Genomic DNA, 21797 nt, shown 5'->3' with positions numbered 1-21797 from the left:
GGTGGATGGATGGACAGTGGGGATGGATGGACGGGGTGGGTGGATGGATGGATAGTGGGGAAGGATAGGTGAATGGATAGTGGGGATGGATGGATGGGGTGGGTGGATGGGTAGAGAGGAGGCATGGGTGGAAGGATAATGGGGATGGATGGATGGATGGACAGATAGAGAGGAGGGATGGGTGGATGGATGGATAGTGGGGATGGATGGACAGGGTGGGTGGACGGATGGATAGTGGGGAGGGATGGATGGATGGATGGATGGGGTGGGTGGATGGATGGATAGTGGGGAGGGATGGATGGACGGGGTGGGTGGAAGGGTGTTGATGGAGGGACAGAGAGAAGGCCTGGCCCCTGTGGACATCTTCCTTAGCCACCTCTCCCTGGCGGACCTGGGCTTCACCTCGGCCATGGTGCCCAAGCTGCTGGCTGGCACGTTGACAGGGGAGCGCGGCATCTCCTACGTCGGCTGCCTGACCCAGATGTATTTCTTCATCGCCGACAGCTTCCTGTTGGCCGCCATGCTGCTGGACCGCTACGTGGCCGTCTGCCGCCCGCTGCACTACCCCGCCATGATGAGCCTCGGGCGCTGCCTCCTGGTGGTGGGCACCTCCTGGCTGAGCTCCCCCCTCCACTCCCTGGGGCACACCCTGCTGGCCTCCTGCCTCCCCTTCTGCACCTCCAACAGGGTCCCCCACTTCTTCTGCGACATCTTCCCCCTGCTGAACCTCTCTTGCTCCGACACCTGGCTCAATGCCCTGGTGTTGCACACCAAGGGGGCCCTGGTGGTCAACATGGTGCTGGTTTTCATCCTCCTCTCCTACGACACCATTGTGTCCGCTGTCCTCAAGGTCCCTTCGGCTGCCGGCCAGCGCAAGGCCTTCTTGACCGGTGGCTCCCACCTGGTTGTCACAGCGGTCTTCTAGGGCACCATCATCTGGGTCTACTTCCAGCCCTCGTCCAGCTTCTCTGCCGAAAAGGATGCTCTGGCAGCTGTCATGTACACTGTGGTCACCCCCATGCTCAACCCCTTCATCTACAGCCTGAGGAATGACGAGATGAAGGGGGCTCTGAGAAAAGCCATCAGCCGGATGGTGGCCTCTCCAGGGACGTAGGTGCTGCGGGGGCGGGGGGGGGACTTGGATCTCCCCAATGCCTCGGAGATGCAGTGCAGGAACTCCACTGTACAGTCTAGAGATTGGCTCTAAAGTGAGCTTTGGGGGCCGGAGGCTGATGAGGTATTTCTGAATCTTGAGTTGTCTTCTTGAGTCAACCTCTTTCTGAGTTACCTTGATGGATCCTCTTCTTGAGTTGTCTTTCTGAGCCATACTGTTCTTGATTTGTCTTCTTGAGTCATCTTCTTAAGCTGTTTTATTGAGACATTGTTATATGCAGTGTAGCTGTAGCTGGGTCAGTCCCAGGATATTAGAGAACCAAGGTGGGTGGAGTAATATCTTTGGCCAATTAAAGATATTACCTCGCCCACCGTGACTCGCTTATTGAGTCCTTATCTTTTGGAGTCTGCTTGATATTTTTGAGTCATCTTCTTCTTGAGTTGTCTTTCTCAGTCGTCTTCTACTTGAGTCATCTTTTTCAAGTTGACGAGTCATCATCTGAAATCATCTTACTGAGTCATCAACATTTTGAATCTTATTGAGTTGTTTTCTTTTTGAGTTGTCATCTTTTGGAGTCTTCTTCAATTGTTGTCTTCTTGAATAATCTCCTTTTTGAGTAATCTGCATCTTGAGTAATCTCCGTTTTGAGTCTTCTCCAGTTGTCTTCTAGAGTTGTTTTTCATTTGTGTTTTCTTCCTTTTTAGCCATTTCCCTGAGTCATCCTCTTGAGTTGTCTTCCTGAATTGTCTTGATTCTTCTTGTGTCATCTTCTTGAGTCATTGTCACGGATCCACGGGATTGGTGCTATGGCCCCAGCTTGGGTAGTCTCTGGGAGGAACCCCATTCAATGTGCCCGACCCCTTAGGGGTTCCATTCTACAGCACCTCTGCTTCACACCGTGAGCTCCGTTCAGCGAGTCCCACTGAGACAGATCCCTGAGGGACACTTGTCCTTTCTTAGGGAGCAACGCACCTCCTCCGCCAGCATCTTCAGGGACACTCGGCCAGCGCTGTCCAACAGTCGGGGTTATTAGTCAACTGGAACCCAGCATAGGAAGTCTTTAGTTAGCACAGAGAAATGGAAGCCCAGCTTGGCTTTAGTGAAACTCATTGGTCAAGCTCCATCTGTCCCGCCATCTCATCTCCTTCGCCAGACTCCAAGGTGTGCCTCAACTGACTTCCACCTCACCCCCTGCTCTTGTCCTTTGTTCCTGAGCTGGGGAGATGTGGCTCAGCCCCCCTGTGGAGAGGCAGGGCCGTCCATATTGCTCTGGGTTGTTGGTTGGTAGGTGTTCATGTCCTGGTGATTGGATTTGCCATTATCTTCTCAAGAGCTCCATTGATTCGGGACCCAAGGCCCCAGGCAGCGAGGCACCACCCACACTTGTGTCTTTGCCTGCCCCAAGAGCAAGCCATCCCTTTTCACTCACTGGGTAACAGTGCAGCATATAGGGGAAACTGAGGTGCACATAAGGCTTCATGAAAATATTACAAAAAATTCCCACTTCATTACAGCCATTGTCTTCCTGCATCTTCTTATGTCATTGTCTTCTTTAGTGACCTTCTTCTGATGTCCTCTTTTGGAGTTATCTTCTTCCCGAGTCATCTTTTTCTAGAGTCTTCTGTTCGAGTTGACGTCTAATTGAGTTGTCTTTTCGAGTAGTCTTCTTAAGTCATCATCTCTGTCCCACTCAGACGCTCAGCGATAACTTCCTCTCGTTAGCTCTGTTTTTCCAGTGCCGGGCTGACGGCTTAGGGCTCTCTGGAGGCCCCGTTAGTTCACCTTTCAGTCTGCAGAGTTCCAATGAAGCGGTCTCCCAGCTGGGCTCGTTAGCAAAAGGCCCTTGGGGGAGATCGCAGCACTTTGCCCTCATCAGCGGTGGGTGCAACTCCCTTGGCGGGACCCAGGCTGGTTCAGGTGCTTAGGGCCACTGGGGGTCTCCAGGCCCTGCTGCGCTGAGCTGGAGGCGGGGGGCTCTGGGAGCTGAGTGCTGTTCCCAGGGCAGAAAGGGGTAGGGGAGCTGAGCAACCCCCCAGAGATCTGGAGATAGGGCAGAACCACCAGTTGTCATCTGCACTGTGGCCAACCGGGCACCTCTGCCAGGGGAATCTTGAGTTGGAGCAGAGAGGTGATTTTCTTCCCTCTGGGTTTGACCCTGGTGCGACTGTGGCTGGAACCCAGTTTTGGGGTGCACCTTTTAAAAGAGGACGGGGAAAAATTGCAGAGGGGGGCATGTGACACTCTGTACCTCAAAATACCACCCTGGAGCCCCCGTATTCACCCTGGTGATGTGGTTGTGCTGGGTTTGGTACAATGCTTGCCTTGCAAGGTCTCAGTTGAGACGTCACAATCGGCTAAACGTTGCTACCCTGTTGGCTGGCGCGTGGGTCTCGTTGGATGGGGAGCTAGGAAGTCTTGCTGTATGTTTGTCGCTGAAATACGTGGCAAGTGGGAATGCCCACAGCCGGCCTTTCAGTGGCAAGAAAGGAGCAGCACACGGGCAAGACGGATTGACCTCTCGATTGGCCGGACAGGCGCTGAGGGCCCATCAAGAAGAATCCACTCTCCTGGAGACTCCTTAGAGGGGGCACGTACACCATGGGGGCGGCCTGACCCCCCAGCACCTGGAGAGAAAGTATAAATGGTGATCGCCTGGAGGACAAAGACTTTGAACTGGGGAGATTGGTCCCAGGCTGGAAGGGAATCTAGCCTGTGTATTGAGAACCGGGAGCTGCCTGGAACGTCTGGCCAGGGGGGCTGGGGGGAGAAAAGCCATCTGATTCCAATCTTGCTTCGTCTGATAAAGTTTCGCATTTAGCCTGTGAGTCCATTTTTATTTCCTAGGTAACCAACTTTGACCTCTGTGCCCACCACTTATAATCACTGACCATCGGTCTGTCTGCAGTTAATAAACTCATTGTAATGGTTTGTCCTGCCCAGTGAGTTTCTTGCAAGCGGTTGGGGAATCTGGTCAGACTACAAAGGCGGGTGCACGTCCACTTCCCTTTGATGAGGGGGCAAACTAATTAATGAGCTTGCACTGTTCAAGACAAGGTCTTGAGCATTGTAAGAGGGGACATCTCTGGGGTGCAAGGTTGGGGGTCTGTGGAAATTGGCTGGGGTCTTCCTGTGTATAATTCATGAGTGGCTGAGAGAACATTTATACAACTCAGCTGGGTGTGTCCCTGTGTGTTGATGCCTGAGTGATCACAGCACCTGGAGGGGCTTGCAGTTGGTCAGTGGCATGGTGTTAGGAGAGACAGGCCAGGCTGGAGAGTTTAAGAGGACTCAGCAGTCCCGCAGGCTAGGTTGTACCCTGGGGGTATGTCACAGGGTGTATGGGGATGGATAGATAGATAGATAGATGGATGGATGGATGGGGATAGATAGAGAGAGAGAGGGGTGTGTGGATGGGGATAGTTAGATAGATTCGATTGCATAGATAGGGATATGGGGATGGGTAAACAGAGAGATAGATGGGTGTGTGGGGATAGATAGATACGGCATGGGAATGCATAGATAGAGGGGGTGGATGGCAAAGATGGCACTTGCCGCTAATCCTGTAATGAACTAAATATTTATTCACCCAGAGAAAGAAACGAGGGCATTATCTACACTATGAAAGACACGCCATGAGCTGTTGGTGCCTAGGGTAGCCCTCCCTGAAAATGCCAAGGAGAGCAGACACTCCCCAGAGTGGTAGGTAATACTGAAGTCAGACTCCCCAACCAGTCACAAACTGTGCTCCTGCTCCCCTACGCTGGTTTATCAAGAAGCTGAAAAAAGAAATCACACAGCCCCCTTTGTTGCCTTCCAGTTCTCTGGCTCCCAATCAGCACCTGGGGCCAGTACAGTGAGAAGTTATTTAAAAACTCTACTCACTAAATGAAACGTTCTTCTGACCCCAAAGGGCCAGCCACGTTACCAGGTCAATATTAGGTTGGATCTGACCCAAAATACCATGCTGCCGGCCAATCCTTTAGCGTCTAAAACTAAAGGTTTATTATAAAAGAAAGAAAGAGCGAGAAGAGAGCTGTTAAATGGTAAAACAATCACATACATACAAAGACTTCAAAGTCCATAGATCAGGTTCTAAGCAGCATTGGTGAGTTTGCTGGCTTGTAAAGTCCTTCTGGAACAGATCCACCATGTGGATGGGTCTGTCAGTCCTTTGTTCAGAGCTTCAGTGTGTAGAGAAGTTACTCCCTGGGTAAGAAGCAGGATTGAACACAAAATGGAGAAGACACAACTGCCTTTTCATATCCTTTGCCACATGGCGTCTACATCCCGTGTCCCAAACACAAGCTGCCCAGCACAGGGCGTGGAAAAGCCTTAGAGGTCTCTGTCCACCGACCTGGCCCTACATGTCTTGCTGACTCAAAGGCCTAAACCCGGGCTTCTCTCAATGGGATCACCGTACAGCTGATGGCTTTTGATGGGCCATCAAGCAGGCTGGCTCGTGCCGGTGCCAATCTCCAGAAACACAGCACAAGTTGGAAATGCAAATATACCCCACGTATTTATAACTCATAATGCAATAATGATACATACATATAGCCATGATTATCATAATTAGCCAGTCCTATCTTTCCCACTGATACCTTACATGGCGTATCTGGTGAGATTCGTTGAAATTTTGTAATATCGGTCTCAATAATATTACAAACGGCCACCCCTATTCCATGCAGCGTCACAGACGCACCGACGGGAGACAGTCCAGAGATGCTATAACACATTTGCATTCTGCAGGGCTAACCGGCTGGGGACCCCAGGCCTATGAGGGGAGCTCACATCCACTGATATCTGGCGCCCGATGTTTGCTGGGCAGGGGAGGACCCCGCTTGCGGGGAGCGAGTGATTCACCCTGGGTGAGGTGTCTCCCCCGACCGGGGGGTTCCCAGTCTTAGCAAGTCACCGAGCAAGCACTGCACCATGGTGCCACGGGGCACCGGTAGCACCAGGCGGCCGAACACACGGGGTGCGGCCGTGCCATAAAGTCCCAACGCCAAACACACCTGGCCTGCCAGCATCACAGGGACGAAGTATTCTGGGTCAGGCCAAAGGATTTAAAGGTCTGTATTTTCATCGTGGACAGACAGGAAAGGCCCTGTGCCCCGCTCCCCGCCCCCCTGAGCCAGCCAGAGCCCCGCCCTGGGGATGGATAGGAGCCAGCGCCCCCTAGAGGGGAAAGGCCCTGTGCCCCATTCCCTGCCCCACTGAGCCAGCCAGTGTCCTGCCCTGGGGCCGGATGGGAGCTGGCAGCCCCTGAAGCCCATGTCCCATTCCGCACCCCTCTGAGCCAGCCCGTCCCCGCCCTTGGGCAGTTGGGAGCTGGTGCCCCCTAGAGGGGAAAGGCCCCGTGCCCCATTCCCTGCCCCCCTGAGCCGGCCCGTTCCCTGCCCTGGGACCCCAAGTCTCATGGCCTCTGGGAGAACCCCCCCTCCCCATCAGTCTCCTCAGAGCCCCTGGATGTCCTTGTTGTGGAGGCTGTAGACGAAGGGGTTGGCGGCCGGGGTGACGACGGTGGACGTGACGGAGAAGACGGCCCCTCGGGGGGCCGAGTAGCTGGCCCCGGGCTGGAAGTAGACCCCGACGATGGCCCCGTAGAACAAAGCCACTGTGGTGAGGTGGGAGCCGTGATGAAGAGGAAGGGTCCCAGGATGACCAGGCCGCAGTCGAAGAAGATGGCCGCCTCGTTGACCCGCGTCGGGGAGCAGGAGAGGCGCAGCAGGGGCTGGTGGTGGCGGAAGACGTGGGGCAGCCGGTTCCCGCCGCGGTGGCTGCGTCTCAGCAGCAGCCCGGCGTGGAGGGCGGTGTGGAGGACGGCCAGGCCGAGGCAGGAGGCCACCAGGCGCCGGCAGACCCGGGGGCTCATCACGGCCGGGTAGCGCAGGCGGGTCGCCGATGGCCACGTAGAGGTCCAGGGCCGTGGCCACCAAGAGATGCCGAAGAGGTAGAAGAAGAAGAACTGGGCCAGGCAGGCGCGGAAGGGCCCAGCCCGGCAGCCGGAGAGGGCGTGGGCTGGCGCCTGGGGCACGGTGACCGAGAGCAGGCCCACATCCACCAGCGACAGGCTACGGAGGAGGGAGTACATGGGGCTGTGGAAGCGGGGGTCCGCCATGGTGAGAGCCACCATCAGGGAGTTGCCCAGAACGCCGGCCACGTAGAGCGGGAGGAAGAGGAGGGCGAGGAAGGGCTGAGGGCCCGGGCGGGACGACAGGCCCAGCAGGATGAACTCGGAGATTTCGCTGCCGTTCTCACAACCCATGTGGCTGTGGGGAGAAGGCAGGGAGCCAGGGTCAAAGACCACGCAGTAGAACCCAGGCGTCCTGGCTCCCAGCACCCCCCCAGCTCTAACTCACCAGCCCCCACTCCCCTCCCAGAGCCGGGGAGAGAACCCAGGAGTCCTGGCTCCCAGCCCTCACACACAGTCATACCCTAGGATTCTGGTTTCAGTTCTGGAAAAGGTGTTTGGAGCTGTGTCAGGGGAGTGGCGGGGGGTGTGTGTGTGCTGGGAGCCAGGACTCCTGGGTTCTCTCCCTGGCACTGGGAGGGGAGTGGGGTCTGGTGGTTAGAGCAGGGGGGGCTGGGAGCCAGGACTCCTGGGTTCTATCTCTGCCTCATTCCAGGCTCTTGGTGCCTTTGTCACACAGCTGAGATCACACGTCCCTCACCCCCCAAAGAGCCTACTGCGGGGGTGTCCTGGGCTCTGAGCGCTGGTCCCATTCTCCACAGGGTGACTTTCCCCTTTTCTGCCACGGCTGGCAGGGGGGATTACAGAGAACATGGGACGGAGCCCTGGGAAGTGGGGTTCACGGGACCGTGACGGACCCCTGGGATCCAACGCACCAACACCACACCCGGGAGAAGGAAAATTCAGAAAAACTTGGCCTGGAAATGTGGTGTCTTTTCGCCCCGATTGTGTAAACAGGTTTTGTTTTGCTGACCTCAAAGCACAACTGAACGGCCGGGCGCAATTCCATTATTTCTCTACAATTGTGACGGCTAACATCGAGCCATGGTTTTACGGATTTTCTTTCCAATTCGATCCATTTAAATGCAGGAATTATCAGAGGCAGCTAGACCTCAGCAGGGGGGCCAGAAACAGAACTATTTCACGACAAGCGATGCTGACGACAGGCTTAGGAGCCCCGAAAGCCCACACAGTTCACCTCCCCTGTCGAAAGATGCAAAGAAAGTACCTTCCGATCGAATCTGAGTTCGCCAGCCGCGGTTTTCTCACTTGGCCGCTCTGTGCATTTCCAGGATTACCGCCGGAAAGCTTCGTTCGGCGGGTGTGCTGTGAAATCGAGGGGGACGGAGCCAACTCGAATCGTTCCCAGCCGACAGGAAAGACGGGCTGTCGGATATCATATAGAGCGTAAAAGAGCTATGGGGCTAGGATAACGTGACCAGAACCGTTTTATGGCAATATGAAAGCCATGCGGGGCTGGAAAGGAGGCGTTTTTAACCTTCTCGGAATGAAGGGTCCTGTCATTACAGAACGTGGAGGAAAGTCTGATTTCTGGCAGAAAAATGACCTCACCGGAAAGTTGTCAGCCGCCTGCACCAGGCCCACAAATGCCCTCCTCACTCAAACACTCACCTACCACTGGCCCATTCATAGCACAACACAAAACACACAACTACACACAACCCCACTGCTCCAGGCTCTGCTCCCAGCCCCTCGCACGTCAGGCGCCGGGTAGCTGAGCCCCCAGAAGAGAGGATCCGAATCCACCTTCTCACAAACCCAGTGTCTCCCAGCTCCCTGCCACCCCTGTCACCCCCTCCCAGCCTGCACCCCCACTACCAGCAGCCACAGCGTCATCCCTCTCCGAGGGGGCAGGAGAGGGGCGGAGAGTCAGGCACCGAGGAACAGGACGGCTCAGGAGTGATTCCGGAACAGGATCAGCAAAACCGGGATCCCACAACGAGATTTATTCACGTGCAGGGAACCCCAAGGGACCCTGAGCAGAGAGCAGCAGGAGAACAAAGAAAATGCCAGATCCCAGCTGGGGTCAATGGGCCGTAGCTCCATTGGGGTCAATGGGGCAGATCCCAGCTGGGGCCAATGGGCCGTAGCTCCATTGGAGTCAATGGGGCAGATCCCAGCTGGGGTCAATGGGCCGTAGCTCCATTGGAGTCAATGGGGCAGATCCCAGGTGGGGTCAATGGGCCGTAGCTCCATTGGAGTCAATGGGGCAGATCCCAGCTGGGGTCAATGGGCCGTAGCTCCATTGGGGTCAGTGGGGCAGTTCCCAGGTGGGGTCAATGGGCCGTAGCTCCTTTGGAGTCAATGGGGCAGATCCCAGCTGGGGTCAATGGGCCGTAGCTCCATTGGGGTCAATGGGGCAGATCCCAGGTGGGGTCAATGGGCCGTAGCTCCATTGGGGTCAATGGGGCAGATCCCAGCTGGGGTCAATGGGCCGTAGCTCCATTGGAGTCAATGGGGCAGATCCCAGCTGGGGTCACTCGGCTGTAGCTCCATTGGGGTCAATGGGGCAGATCCCAGCTGGGGTCAATGGGCCGTAGCTCCATTGGAGTCAATGGGGCAGTTCCCAGCTGGGGTCAATGGGCCGTAGCTCCATTGGAGTCAGTGGGGCAGATCCCAGCTGGGGTCACTCGGCTGTAGCTCCATTGGGGTCAATGGGGCAGATCCCAGCTGGGGTCACTTGGCCGTAGCTCCATTGGGGTCAATGGGGCAGATCCCAGCTGGGGTCACTCGGCCGTAGCTCCATTGGGGTCAATGGGGCAGATCCCAGCTGGGGTCAATGGGCCGTAGCTCCATTGGGGTCAATGGGGCAGATCCCAGGTGGGGTCAAGGGGCCGTAGCTCCATTGGAGTCAATGGAGCAGATCCCAGGTGGGGCCAATGGGCCGTAGCTCCATTGGAGTCAATGGGGCAGATCCCAGGTGGGGTCAATGGGCCGTAGCTCCATTGGAGTCAATGGGGCAGATCCCAGCTGGGGTCAATGGGCCGTAGCTCCATTGGGGTCAGTGGGGCAGTTCCCAGGTGGGGTCAATGGGCCGTAGCTCCTTTGGAGTCAATGGGGCAGATCCCAGGTGGGGTCAATGGGCCGTAGCTCCATTGGGGTCAATGGGGCAGATCCCAGCTGGGGTCAATGGGCCGTAGCTCCATTGGAGTCAATGGGGCAGTTCCCAGCTGGGGTCAATGGGCCGTAGCTCCATTGGAGTCAATGGGGCAGATCCCAGCTGGGGTCACTCGGCTGTAGCTCCATTGGGGTCAATGGGGCAGATCCCAGCTGGGGTCAATGGGCCGTAGCTCCATTGGAGTCAATGGGGCAGATCCCAGGTGGGGTCAATGGGCCGTAGCTCCATTGGGGTCAGTGGGGCAGTTCCCAGGTGGGGTCAATGGGCCGTAGCTCCACTGGGGTCAATGGGGCAGATCCCAGGTGGGGTCAATGGGCTGTAGCTCCATTGGGGTCAATGGGGCAGATCCCAGCTGGGGTCAATGGGCCGTAGCTCCATTGGGGTCAATGGGGCAGATCCCAGCTGGGGTCAATGGGCCGTAGCTCCATTGGGGTCAATGGGGCAGATCCCAGCTGGGGTCAATGGGCCGTAGCTCCATTGGAGTCAATGGGGCAGATCCCAGCTGGGGTCACTCGGCTGTAGCTCCATTGGGGTCAATGGGGCAGATCCCAGCTGGGGTCACTTGGCCGTAGCTCCATTGGGGTCAATGGGGCAGATCCCAGCTGGGGTCACTCGGCCGTAGCTCCATTGGGGTCAATGGGGCAGATCCCAGCTGGGGTCACTTGGCCGTAGCTCCATTGGGGTCAATGGGGCAGTTCCCAGCTGGGGTCACTTGGCCGTAGCTCCATTGGAGTCAATGGGGCAGATCCCAGCTGGGGTCAATGGGCCGTAGCTCCATTGGGGTCAGTGGGGCAGTTCCCAGGTGGGGTCAATGGGCCGTAGCTCCACTGGGGTCAATGGGGCAGATCCCAGGTGGGGTCAATGGGCCGTAGCTCCATTGGAGTCAATGGGGCAGATCCCAGCTGGGGTCAATGGGCCGTAGCTCCATTGGAGTCAATGGGGCAGATCCCAGCTGGGGTCAATGGGCCGTAGCTCCATTGGGGTCAATGGGGCAGATCCCAGCTGGGGTCAATGGGCCGTAGCTCCATTGGAGTCAATGGGGCAGATCCCAGCTGGGGTCACTCGGCTGTAGCTCCATTGGGGTCAATGGGGCAGATCCCAGCTGGGGTCAATGGGCTGTAGCTCCATTGGGGTCAATGGGGCAGATCCCAGCTGGGGTCAATGGGCCGTAGCTCCATTGGAGTCAATGGGGCAGATCCCAGCTGGGGTCACTCGGCTGTAGCTCCATTGGGGTCAATGGGGCAGATCCCAGCTGGGGTCAATGGGCCGTAGCTCCATTGGAGTCAATGGGGCAGATCCCAGCTGGGGTCACTCGGCTGTAGCTCCATTGGGGTCAATGGGGCAGATCCCAGCTGGGGTCACTCGGCTGTAGCTCCATTGGGGTCAATGGGGCAGATCCCAGCTGGGGTCAATGGGCTGTAGCTCCATTGGGGTCAATGGGGCAGATCCCAGCTGGGGTCAATGGGCCGTAGCTCCATTGGAGTCAATGGGGCAGATCCCAGCTGGGGTCAATGGGCCGTAGCTCCATTGGGGTCAATGGGGCAGATCCCAGGTGGGGTCAATGGGCCGTAGCTCCATTGGGGTCAATGGGGCAGATCCCAGCTGGGGTCAATGGGCCGTAGCTCCATTGGGGTCAATGGGGCAGATCCCAGCTGGGGTCAATGGGCCGTAGCTCCATTGGGGTCAATGGGGCAGTTCCCAGCTGGGGTCAATGGGCCGTAGCTCCATTGGAGTCAGTGGGGCAGATCCCAGCTGGGGTCACTCGGCCATAGCTCCATTGGGGTCAATGGAGCAGATCCCAGGTGGGGTCAATGGGCCGTAGCTCCATTGGGGTCAATGGGACAGTTCCCAGCTGGGGTCAATGGGCTGAAGCTCCAAAGGGTCAAATTATTTCCTGACCTAGCCCCGTCCGCTGCACCTTCTCCTAGATTTCCTGACCTCCTGTGTAAATTACACAGCTTGGAGAAAGTCCCCAAAACCGCTCCTAGGGCAGATTGTTTAGAAAAACCCTCCCGCTGCTTTGAAAAATTCCCTGTGATGGAAGCCCCATTGCGGCCCTTGGGAGGTGATGCCGATGGCCAGTTGCTCTCACCGTTACAAATATACCCCCTGCGGCCGCTCCGCATCACACAGAATTTAGCACGGGGGCAGCCGCCGTCAGGGGCAGGAACAGGGGAGCTGATCCGAGTTGGTCCAGTTGTTCGCCCAGCTGGCCCCATCTGGACCTGCCCCTTGTAGCTGGGTCCCGTTGGGTTGGGCGCTACAGGGCTTGAATCATGTTTACTTCTTTCTTCTGCTCGTGCTCTGATTTTCAACCTCCTTTTAAAACCGGGTCTTCCCAGAACTGGGCACAGGATTCCAGGATGGGTCTCTGCAATTCCGAAAACCAAGGGAAGTCGTCTCCATGAGGGTGTTGGGGTCTGGGCAGCGCCCAGCACGACGGGATCCTGATCTCGGTCGGGGTCTGGGCAGCACCTGGCATGACGGGGCCCTGATCTCAATGGGGCTCTGGTAGATAGACAGACAGGCCAGAGTACAAGGACATCTGAGGCTGAAGAGTCACTGCATGGACACGTAGTGAGAGGCAGCGAAGAGGAGCTAGGTGGGAGGGGAAACTGAGGCAAGGGATGGGGCAAGGACTTGGCCAGGGCTGGCCAGCAGGTTGTACATCATGGCTAGGAATGGCTCGGGGTCCTTTGGCTGGGTTTTCCCACCACGGCTGGGTTTTCCCACCTTTGGCTGAGACCCATCAGCAAGTTGGGATTGGAAGGAGTGCGGGGGTCTTCACACAGTTTTGCTCGAACTCCCTGATGAGAGAGGCTCAGATGGGATTTCGGGGGCAGGGGAGGAGCATGGGGGAGACTGGAAAGATCCAGGGCTGTCTGAGACACCAGCCAGCACGTGCAGAAGGGAGGGAGATAAAATGCCCCCCCATCATCCAGTGCTCCCCTGGACCCAGATCTGCACAGGGGAGACCCCCTCCCCTCTCTGGGGAAAACAGGACAGAGGTGACGCCTCCGCTCTGCCCTTCCACGTCCCTTCCCTTCAATTTCCATTTAGCTCTTCCCTCCCTTGGGCTGTCTCCTCCCTTCGTGGGCCATGGGAGACCAGCCCTCGGCATATGCATGACCCTGGCAGCTTGGCAGTGAGCCCATGACCGGGATCCACTCTCATGCTTCAGGGCAGTGCAGCGGTCAGGAAGGATTCATTTTCCCCCGGGGCATGTGACCCAGGGACTTCTAGGATCCCAGCTGAATCCAGAGGTTAAATCACCTCTCTGCTCCCGCTCACGATTCCCTTATTTGTACATCCCCGAGTCCCCCGCCTGTCCACAGCTAGCTCCTCTCCACCCTCCCCCAGTCCCCTCCCCCAGCTGCCGAACAGCTGGGGCTGGTGGGTGCTGAGCACTATTTGCTTTCCGTGGGTGCTCCAGCCCCAGAGCACCCAGAGAGTCGGCACCTGTGATTCATCCCAGCGTCGTGCTGGGAGCTCACGGTCAGCGGATCACGGCCCACGACTTAATCCCCCCCCCCAGTTTTTATTGATGTAAATTTCCACCATTGTGGGAAATTTCCTGGGGGGGGGGAAACGATGCGGGAGGGGTCAGACAATAATTAGTTAACGACATTTAGCAATTAAAAAAGCGAATCCTTTCTAGCCTGGCTGTACCATTAATAAAAATATTTTAATCAAGTCCACACAACAGAAAACGAATGGACTTTATTGAAACCACACCTATTTACCTTCCGGATGGCTGCAGAAATGGAAGATTTCCATGGGTCGCCCGTCAACATTATTCAGGATTTTCGTCTCAAGGGAACTCTGTCTTTTCGAAATACAAAATCGAGTTTCAGAAAGTCAGAGTTTCCCACAGACCGGGACGTCTGGTTTTATCCGCCCCATCCGGACTAGGAAAAGCCACAGATTTGAAGGAGGAACAAAAGAAATTCAGTTTATTGTCACCGGCCACCTGTGGAACTCTCTGCCGCAAGACCGAAAACAGGAGCAGGTGCCCAGGACAGGCAGAGTCAGATGAGACCAGGTTGAGCCCTGCCCCCTGAAAGGGAAATTAGCCTGCTGACTTTGGGGCAAAGCTACCCCAGTGGGCCAGGGAAACTCATAATCCCCACCAGGGGGCGCTTGGCGCATTCCTCTGCCAGCAGCCCCGTGAAGACGGGATACCGGGTTAGATGGGCCCGTTGCTCTGGTCCACGGCAGCAGGGAGTGTGGGAGATAATACGGTTGGATGGGCCTCTGGTTCCCATCGACACCAGCAATTCGGCTGCTTCCATTTTCGGGGCCAGGAGTTGTGACTCCCAGCCCCGCTGCTCTGACTCACTAAGACCCTGCTCCAGGCCCAGAGCCAGGGAGAGAACCCAGGAGTCCTGACTCCCAGCCCCACCCCCCGCTCTAACCCCTAGACCCCACTCCCCTCCCAGGCAGAAGGGACTGGACCAATCCTCCCGCATCCCTGCCGGCCACCTTAGCCCCAGACCCTCGCTGTCCCCCTGTCCTCGGCCACCGGCTCTCCTCCCGCCCGGGCTAGGCTCCCAGGGGTGCCGGCCCCCTCCCCAGCGCCCGCCAGAGAGCCCCCCTCATCTCCTGGTTGCGGAGGCTGTAGATGAAGGGGTTGAGGAGGGGCGTGACGGTGGAGTAGAGCAGGGTGGCCACCATGTCCCGCCAGGGGGCGTAGCTGCCGGCCGGCCGGAGGAAAAGCCCGATGACAGTGCCATAGAACAGGGCCACCGTGGCCAGGTGGGCCCCGCAGGTGGAGAGGGCCCGGCGCCAGCCCCGGGCGGCGGGCAGCCGGGTCAGGGTGGCCACGACGCGCCCGTAGGAGCTGGCCACCAGGAGCAGCGGCCCCAGCACGGCCAGGCTGCCCTCGGCTAGGATGGCAGCATGGTTGGGCCGGGTGTCTCCGCCGGCCAGGGCCAGGAGCTGGCGCAGGTCGCAGAAGAAGTGGCGGAGGCGGGGGCGGGCGGCGAAGGGCAGGCGGGCGAGGAGCAGGGTGTGGAGCAGGGCGTGGAGCTGGGCCAGCCCCCAGGAGGCGCCCACCAGCCCCCAGCGGCGCCCGGGGCTCATCACGGCGGTGTAACGCAGCGGGCGGCAGACGGCCAGGTAGCGGTCGTAGGCCATGACGGCCAGTAGGAAGTTCTCCAGCACCCCGAAGGCGATGAAGATGTAGTTCTGGGCCAGGCAGGCGGCGTAAGGCACTGCCCGGCTCCCGGACGCCAGGGTCCCCAGCGCCGTGGGGGCCGCGGCCGAGGTGAAGCCCACGTCGGCCAGTGAGAGGTGGGCCAGGAAGAAGTACATGGGGGCCCGGTGCAGGCGGGGGTCCCGGCGGATCAGCAGGGCCACCAGCAGGTTGCCCAGGAGGGTGGCCAGGTAGGTGCCCAGGAAGAGGGGGAAGAGCAGACGGCGCGTGGCCGGGCGGGAGGCGAGGCCCAGCAGGACAAACTCGAAGACGCTGGTCCCGTTCCTCGGTCCCATGGCCCTGCGGGGGGAAGAGCGGGGGACAGAGTTATGGGTCTGGGCCCACTACCCCCCAGCTGGCCCCTAATGCCCTGCCCATGGAGCTCTCCAGCCTAGGGCTACCTGCCGGACCCCATGCACCCCTTCTGGCTACTGATCCTCCCCCATCTATCAATCCCCACATACTCCTTCCAGCTATCTGTCTATCCCCCCATCTATCCATCCTCATTCCCCCCATCTATCTATCCCCACACCTCCCCTCTGTCTGTCCATCCATCCCCATCCACCCCCTCTGTCTGTCCATCCATCCATCCATCCGTCCTTCCATCCATCCACCCACATCCACCCCCTCTATCTGTCCATCCATCCCCCCATACCCCCTCTGTCTACCCATCCACCCCCATTGTCCATCCATCCCCCTCACCCCCCCGTCTGTCCATCCCTCCCCATCCACCCCTCTGTCCATCCATCCATCCATCCATCACCTTCCACCCCCTCTACCTATCCACCCCTCCTCACCCACCCCATCTGTCTGTCCATCCATCCCCACCCACCCCATCTGTCTGGCCATCCATCCCCACACCCCCCTCTATCTAATCTATCTATCTATCTATCTACCCTCTGTCCCCCTCCCCGCATACACCGTGTCTATTTATAAACTGGGTTCAAGGGCTCTGCGTTGGCGCGGTGGGGTCAGTTGTTTTGAACGGTAAAAGGGTGGGGCAAAGGAGGCCAAGAACAGCAGCATCCCTCAAACTGTGGGGCATGGGAGCAGTATGGCTCGGCCCGTGGAACTCCCCACTACCAGATATTCCATATCACAAGGTACTTGGGTGCTGCAGTGTCAAGTCCCTCACAGTCATTTGGATTTTATCTACCCAACACCCGGGAAGAATTATTATCCCTGACTGAGAGCTGGGGGCGGCTTTGTGCAGTTCAGCTCCCGTCAAACTAATCGGCCTTTCTCCGTATGAGCGTAACCCACTTTGGAACTGGATTAAACTAATCCAGAAAAGGGGACGTGTTATTCCAGAATAAGAGAGTCCAAACATGGAGGCATCAGGGGTAGCCAACCCGCTTTCTATTCACACCCTTCCTTAACTTCCCACCGCCAGCTCCCATTTCCTTGGCTTCCTCGGGTGCCTGAGACAGTGTGAACAGAATTGGCTTGGCTCCACTTCCCCTCTCTTGGCCTCCAGAGGGCTCCGTAGCATTTTAAACATGCCCGAAGCGAGACAGGAATCACTTTACTGGCCTTCTCTTATTCCAGTTGTGATGTTTACTGATTTTCCTGATTTCCATTCCCCTCCTCTGGGTGTGTTTCTGGGTGTGTTTCCCCCCGATTCCACCCTCTCAATTAATGCCACTGAGCCACCACGGAAAAGAACCGGGGATCTGTGACCCCAATAAACAGGTGTCAGCAGTGTTCAGGTTTCAGAGCAGCAGCCGTGTTAGTCTGTATTCGCAAAAAGAACAGGGGGACTTGTGGCACCTTGGAGACTAACCAATTTATTTGAGCATCAGCTTTCGTGAGCTACAGCTCACTTCATCGGATGCATTCGGTGGAAAATACAGTGGGGAGATTTATGTGCACAGAGAACATGAAACAATGGGTGTTACCGTACAGACTGCAAGGAGAGTGATCAGGTAAGGTGAGCTATTACCAGCAGGAGAGCGGGGGGTGGGGGGACCACACGATCCATCGTCTACAGCCAAGCTCTACGATACAACCGCATTTGCTCCAACCCCTCAGACAGAGACAAACACCTACAAGATCTCTATCAAGCATTCTTACAACTACAATCCCCACCTGCGGAAGTGAAGAAACAGATGGACAGAGCCAGAAGAGTACCCAGAAGTCACCTACTCCAGGACAGGCCCAACAAAGGAAAGAACAGAACGCCACCGGTCGTCACCTTCAGCCCCCAACTCAAACCTCTCCAGCGCATCATCAAGGATCTACAACCTACCCTGAAGGATGACCCATCACTCTCACAGATCTTGGGAGACAGGCCAGTCCTTGCTTACAGACAGCCCCCCGACCTGAAGCAAATACTCACCAGCAACCACACAGCAGAACCACTAACCCAGGAACCTATCCTTGCAACAAAGCCCGTTGCCAACTGTGCCCACATATCTATTCAGGGGCCACCATCATAGGGCCTAATCACATCAGCCACACTATCAGAGGCTCGTTCACCTGCACATCCATCAATGTGATCTATGCCATCATGTGCCAGCAATGCCCCTCTGCCATGTACATTGGCCAAACTGGACAGTCTCTACGTAAAAGAGGAAATGGACACAAATCAGACGTCAAGAATTATAACATTCAAAAACCAGTCGGAGAACACTTCAGTCTCTTTGGTCACTCAATAACAGACCTAAAAGTGGCAATTCTTCAACAAAAAACTTCAAAAACAGACTCCACCAAGAGACTGCTGAATTGGAATTAATTTGCAAACTGGATACAATTAACTTAGGCTTGAATAGAGACCCGCTCTCCTGCTGGTAATAGCTCACCTTAAGTGACAGGTTTCAGAGTAGCAGCCGTGTTAGTCTGTATTCGCAAAAAGAACAGGAGGACTTGTGGCACCTTATAGATTAACCAATTTATTTGAGCAGAAGCTTTCGTGGGCTACAGCTCACTGCATCGGATGCAATAAGTGATCACTCTCCTTACAGTGTGTATGGTAACACCCATTGTTTCATGTTCTGTGTGTATATAAATCTCCCCACTGTATTTTCCACTGCATGCATCCGATGAAGTGAGCTGTAGCTCACGAAAGCTTATGCTCAAATAAATTGGTTAGTCTCTAAGGTGCACAAGTCCTCCTTTTCTATCAGCGTTCAGGCTACATTTGTGGAGAGAGGCTCTTCCCATAGCCCTGCCTGCCTCTAAGAGTAATATTAAATATCTCATTGCCGCGCTAGGCTCCTTTCAAGGGCGGGCAAATGGGGAAACTGAGGCAGGGAGCAGCGCAGCATCTTGCCCAAGGCTAACGGGCAGACATGGGGGCTTGAGCCCAGGTTTTCTCAGCCGGCGCTCACCGGTGTCTCTCCACGAGTGATATTTTTCACCTGCAGTTTCGGGACGCCCGGAGTGGCCGATCCAGGTAACGGTCAATAACGAATGGGGTGGGGGGGTATAATTAGCGCCCACCAGCGTGGCTGTGTGGCCGATTGGTCCTGTCGCACGAAGCAGCCTTTCTCCGTATGATCTCAACCCGCTTTGGACCGGCGTTGAACTCAGCCAGGAAAAGGAGACGTGTGATTCCGGACCGAGACAGTCCACCCATGACGTGGATTCGCGTCCTTGTCGCTGAATTAGTTCAGCTCCCCGGCCCCAAATTTCCAAGCGATTAAAACGGTCCGATGGTTTGGTACGGCCGATGGGCTTTGGGAAGAAAAGGGACCTTGGAAAGGAAATGTTCTGGTTCAGGGGGGCCGCAAAATGCTTCGTTCCACCCGAAGGAAACCATGTGGCTCTCTTGGGTTTGGCCAAAGGGGTGGGAAATCGGTTCTCCCCCCGGCTCAGCTCTTAAAGAACCTCGGGGCCAGACTCCCACCCCAGATTAGGACCCCCGGCACGCACTGAGTTACCCGCCCTGTCTCTGACTGGCAAGGTGGTACCACTGACCTGCCTGGTTCACACCAGATCCCTTCATGGAGAAATTCCTCCCTCTGCTTGCAAGGCCTCAGAAAGGACAGCCGGAGACGAGGCCGGACATGGGGATTTGAACGCCTCCCCGGCTGGCTCCGGTGGGGCGGCTCCAGCAGCCGAGGTGAAGGGAGGCAGGTCCCGTTCTGGCACCTCGCAGAGGGATATAGATGGGGGAGGCAGGTGAAGGGGTGTGGACAGCTGGGCCCCCTGGCATTGTGGGGGCGTGGCCCACCCCTTCTCAGGCTGCCGGGAGGTTAATGATGCACAGGAGAAGCAATTAACGCATGGTGGTAATTAGGGGAGCAGAGGAGCCCGGGGGGCCACCTCCCCCGTCCTAGGCAGGGTGGAAAACGCAGCTTTATTTCTCCTGCCCCATGTCAACAGTGTGGGGGTCAGCGGCTGAGTGGAGTGTCCAGCAGGGGGTGCTCTCTGCTGGCAGTCAGGGCCAGGCAGTGGGAGATGCTGTGCGGCGGGGAGTGGGGTATTATGTGCGGCTGTTCGCAGCTGCCCCACCCCAGAAGTGGCTGCATCTCACCGCCGGGCGAGCCGTCCCCATGCAGCGTTCTATGTAGCTATTCACCGGCTGCCCTGCCCCAGAGGTGGCTGCATCTCACCGCCGGGCGAGCCGTCCCCATGCAGCGTTCTATGTAGCTATTCACCGGCTGCCCTGCCCCGGAGGTGGCTGCATCTCACCGCCGGGCGAGCCGTCCCCATGCAGCGTTTTATGTAGCTATTCACCGGCTGCCCTGCCCCAGAGGTGGCTGCACCTCACCGCCGGGCGAGCCGTCCCCATGCAGCGTTCTATGTAGCTATTCACCGGCTGCCCTGCCCCAGAGGTGGCTGCACCTCACCGCCGGGCAAGCCGTCCCCATGCAGCGTTCTATGTAGCTATTCACCGGCTGCCCTGCCCAGAGGTGGCTGCATCTCACCGCCGGGCGAGCCGTCCCCATGCAGCGTTCTATGTAGCTATTCACCGGCTGCCCTGCCCCAGAGGTGGCTGCATCTCACTGCCGGGTGATCCGCCTCCGTGCGGTGTTACGTGCAGCTGTTCCCCTGCTACTGCGCCCTAGAGGTGGCTGCAACTCAGCACTGGGCCAGCCATCCCTGAGTGGCGTTACTTGTGGCTGTCCTTCATCTGGCCAAGCAGCTTGATTTTGCATTGTCCTCCACAGGAAAAACATTTGTTTTCCCTGTGAACACTGATGAACCAAAACAATTTGTGGGTTAAGGTTGGTTAAAACTTCCTCCCCAGTGCTATCCCCACTCTCAAAATGGGCTTGTTTTCCCCCTGGCCGCTGTCCTGCCAAACTCCTAGCCCACCCTATGGTGCAAAGATCTTTCCTAATCAGCCCCCAGGCACAATGCCAGCCGCAGATACACAGGGCTGCTGCGACTGTCTTGTAAGACCCAGACCATGGTGAACGTCCCAGCAGGGCTCTCGAGCTGCTAATGGGACACTCCCCAGAGCTAGGTGCATTTTAATCCATCTTAATGCAGGGTTTGCCATCTAGGAACTAGGAGGCCAGGCCAGACCTACACAGTGGGGGCTGGGTCCCGGAAAGCAGGGCTCTGAGAAGGAGCTAGAGCAAACAACTCAACATGAGTTGATCGCTTGATGATTCCCTGCTCTGGTCTTTCCCTCTGGGGCACCTGGCACTGGCCACTGTTGGCAGACAGGACCCTGGGCTGGATGGACCTTTGGTCTGACCCAGTCTGGCCGCTCTTATGTTCTTATGAGGGGCTGCAAGTGCTTTGGAGAACAGGATTAAAATTCAAAATGATCCGGACAAACTGGAGAAATGGTCTGAAGTAAATCGGATGAAATTCAGTCAGGACCAATGCAAAGTTCTCCACTTAGGAAGGACCAATGGGCAAGGACCGCCTAGGAAGGAGCACTGCGAAAGGGATCCGGGGGTCAGAGCGGATCATAAGCTAAAATATGAGTGAACAGAGTGACACAGCTGCAAAAAAAGCGAACCTCCTTCTGGGCTGCAGCAGCAGGAGTGTGGCAAGCCAGAGACGAGGAGTGATTCGTCCACTCTGCTCCGTGCTGATCTGGTCTCAGCTGGAGTATTGGGTCCAGTTCTGGGCGCCGCATTTCAGGAAGGATGTGGACAAATTGGAGAAAGTCCAGAGAAGAGCAACAAAACCGATGAAAGGTCTAGAAACCATGAGCTCTGGGGGAAGATTGGAAAAACGGGGTTTGTTTAGTCTGGAGAAGAGAAGACTGAGGGGGGCACGTGAGAACAGTTTGCAAGTACGTAAAACGTGATTACAAGGAGAAGGAGAAAAATTGTTCTCTTTAACGTCCGAGGACAGGACAAGAAGCCATGGGCTTAAATTGCAGCCAGGGCGGTTTAGGTTGGACATTAGGAAAAACGTCCTGTCAGGCTGGTGAAGCACCAGAATAAATTGCCCAGGGTGGTGGTGGAAT

At 56.8% G+C, this 21797-nt stretch overlaps 3 protein-coding genes across 3 annotated transcripts; 1 reads left to right on the top strand and 2 right to left on the bottom strand.

Annotated features, from left to right (window-relative positions):
* The first annotated feature begins 325 nt into the window (after positions 1-325).
* LOC141976461 (olfactory receptor 1G1-like) lies at positions 326-1114 on the top strand. Its single transcript, XM_074937451.1, is given in 1 exon segment — positions 326-1114. A coding segment is annotated over 1 exon segment (789 nt).
* Positions 1115-6570: 5456 nt separating this feature from the next.
* Positions 6571-7382, bottom strand: LOC141976460 (olfactory receptor 1B1-like). Its single transcript, XM_074937450.1, is given in 4 exon segments — positions 6571-6752; positions 6755-7007; positions 7009-7055; positions 7058-7382. Coding segments are annotated over 4 exon segments (807 nt in total).
* Positions 7383-14769: 7387 nt separating this feature from the next.
* On the bottom strand, positions 14770-15717 carry LOC141976459 (olfactory receptor 1E5-like). Its single transcript, XM_074937448.1, has one exon. The coding sequence runs from the start codon at positions 15715-15717 to the stop codon at positions 14770-14772; it is 948 nt and encodes a 315-aa protein (XP_074793549.1).
* Between the last annotated feature and the right edge of the window lie 6080 nt (positions 15718-21797).

The sequence above is a fragment of the Natator depressus genome, chromosome 23, assembly GCF_965152275.1.
Source record: "Natator depressus isolate rNatDep1 chromosome 23, rNatDep2.hap1, whole genome shotgun sequence".
In the NCBI taxonomy this organism is placed as follows: domain Eukaryota; kingdom Metazoa; phylum Chordata; order Testudines; family Cheloniidae; genus Natator; species Natator depressus.
Note: the sequence above shows the minus strand (reverse complement) of the source record. Positions and strands in the feature narration are given on the sequence as shown.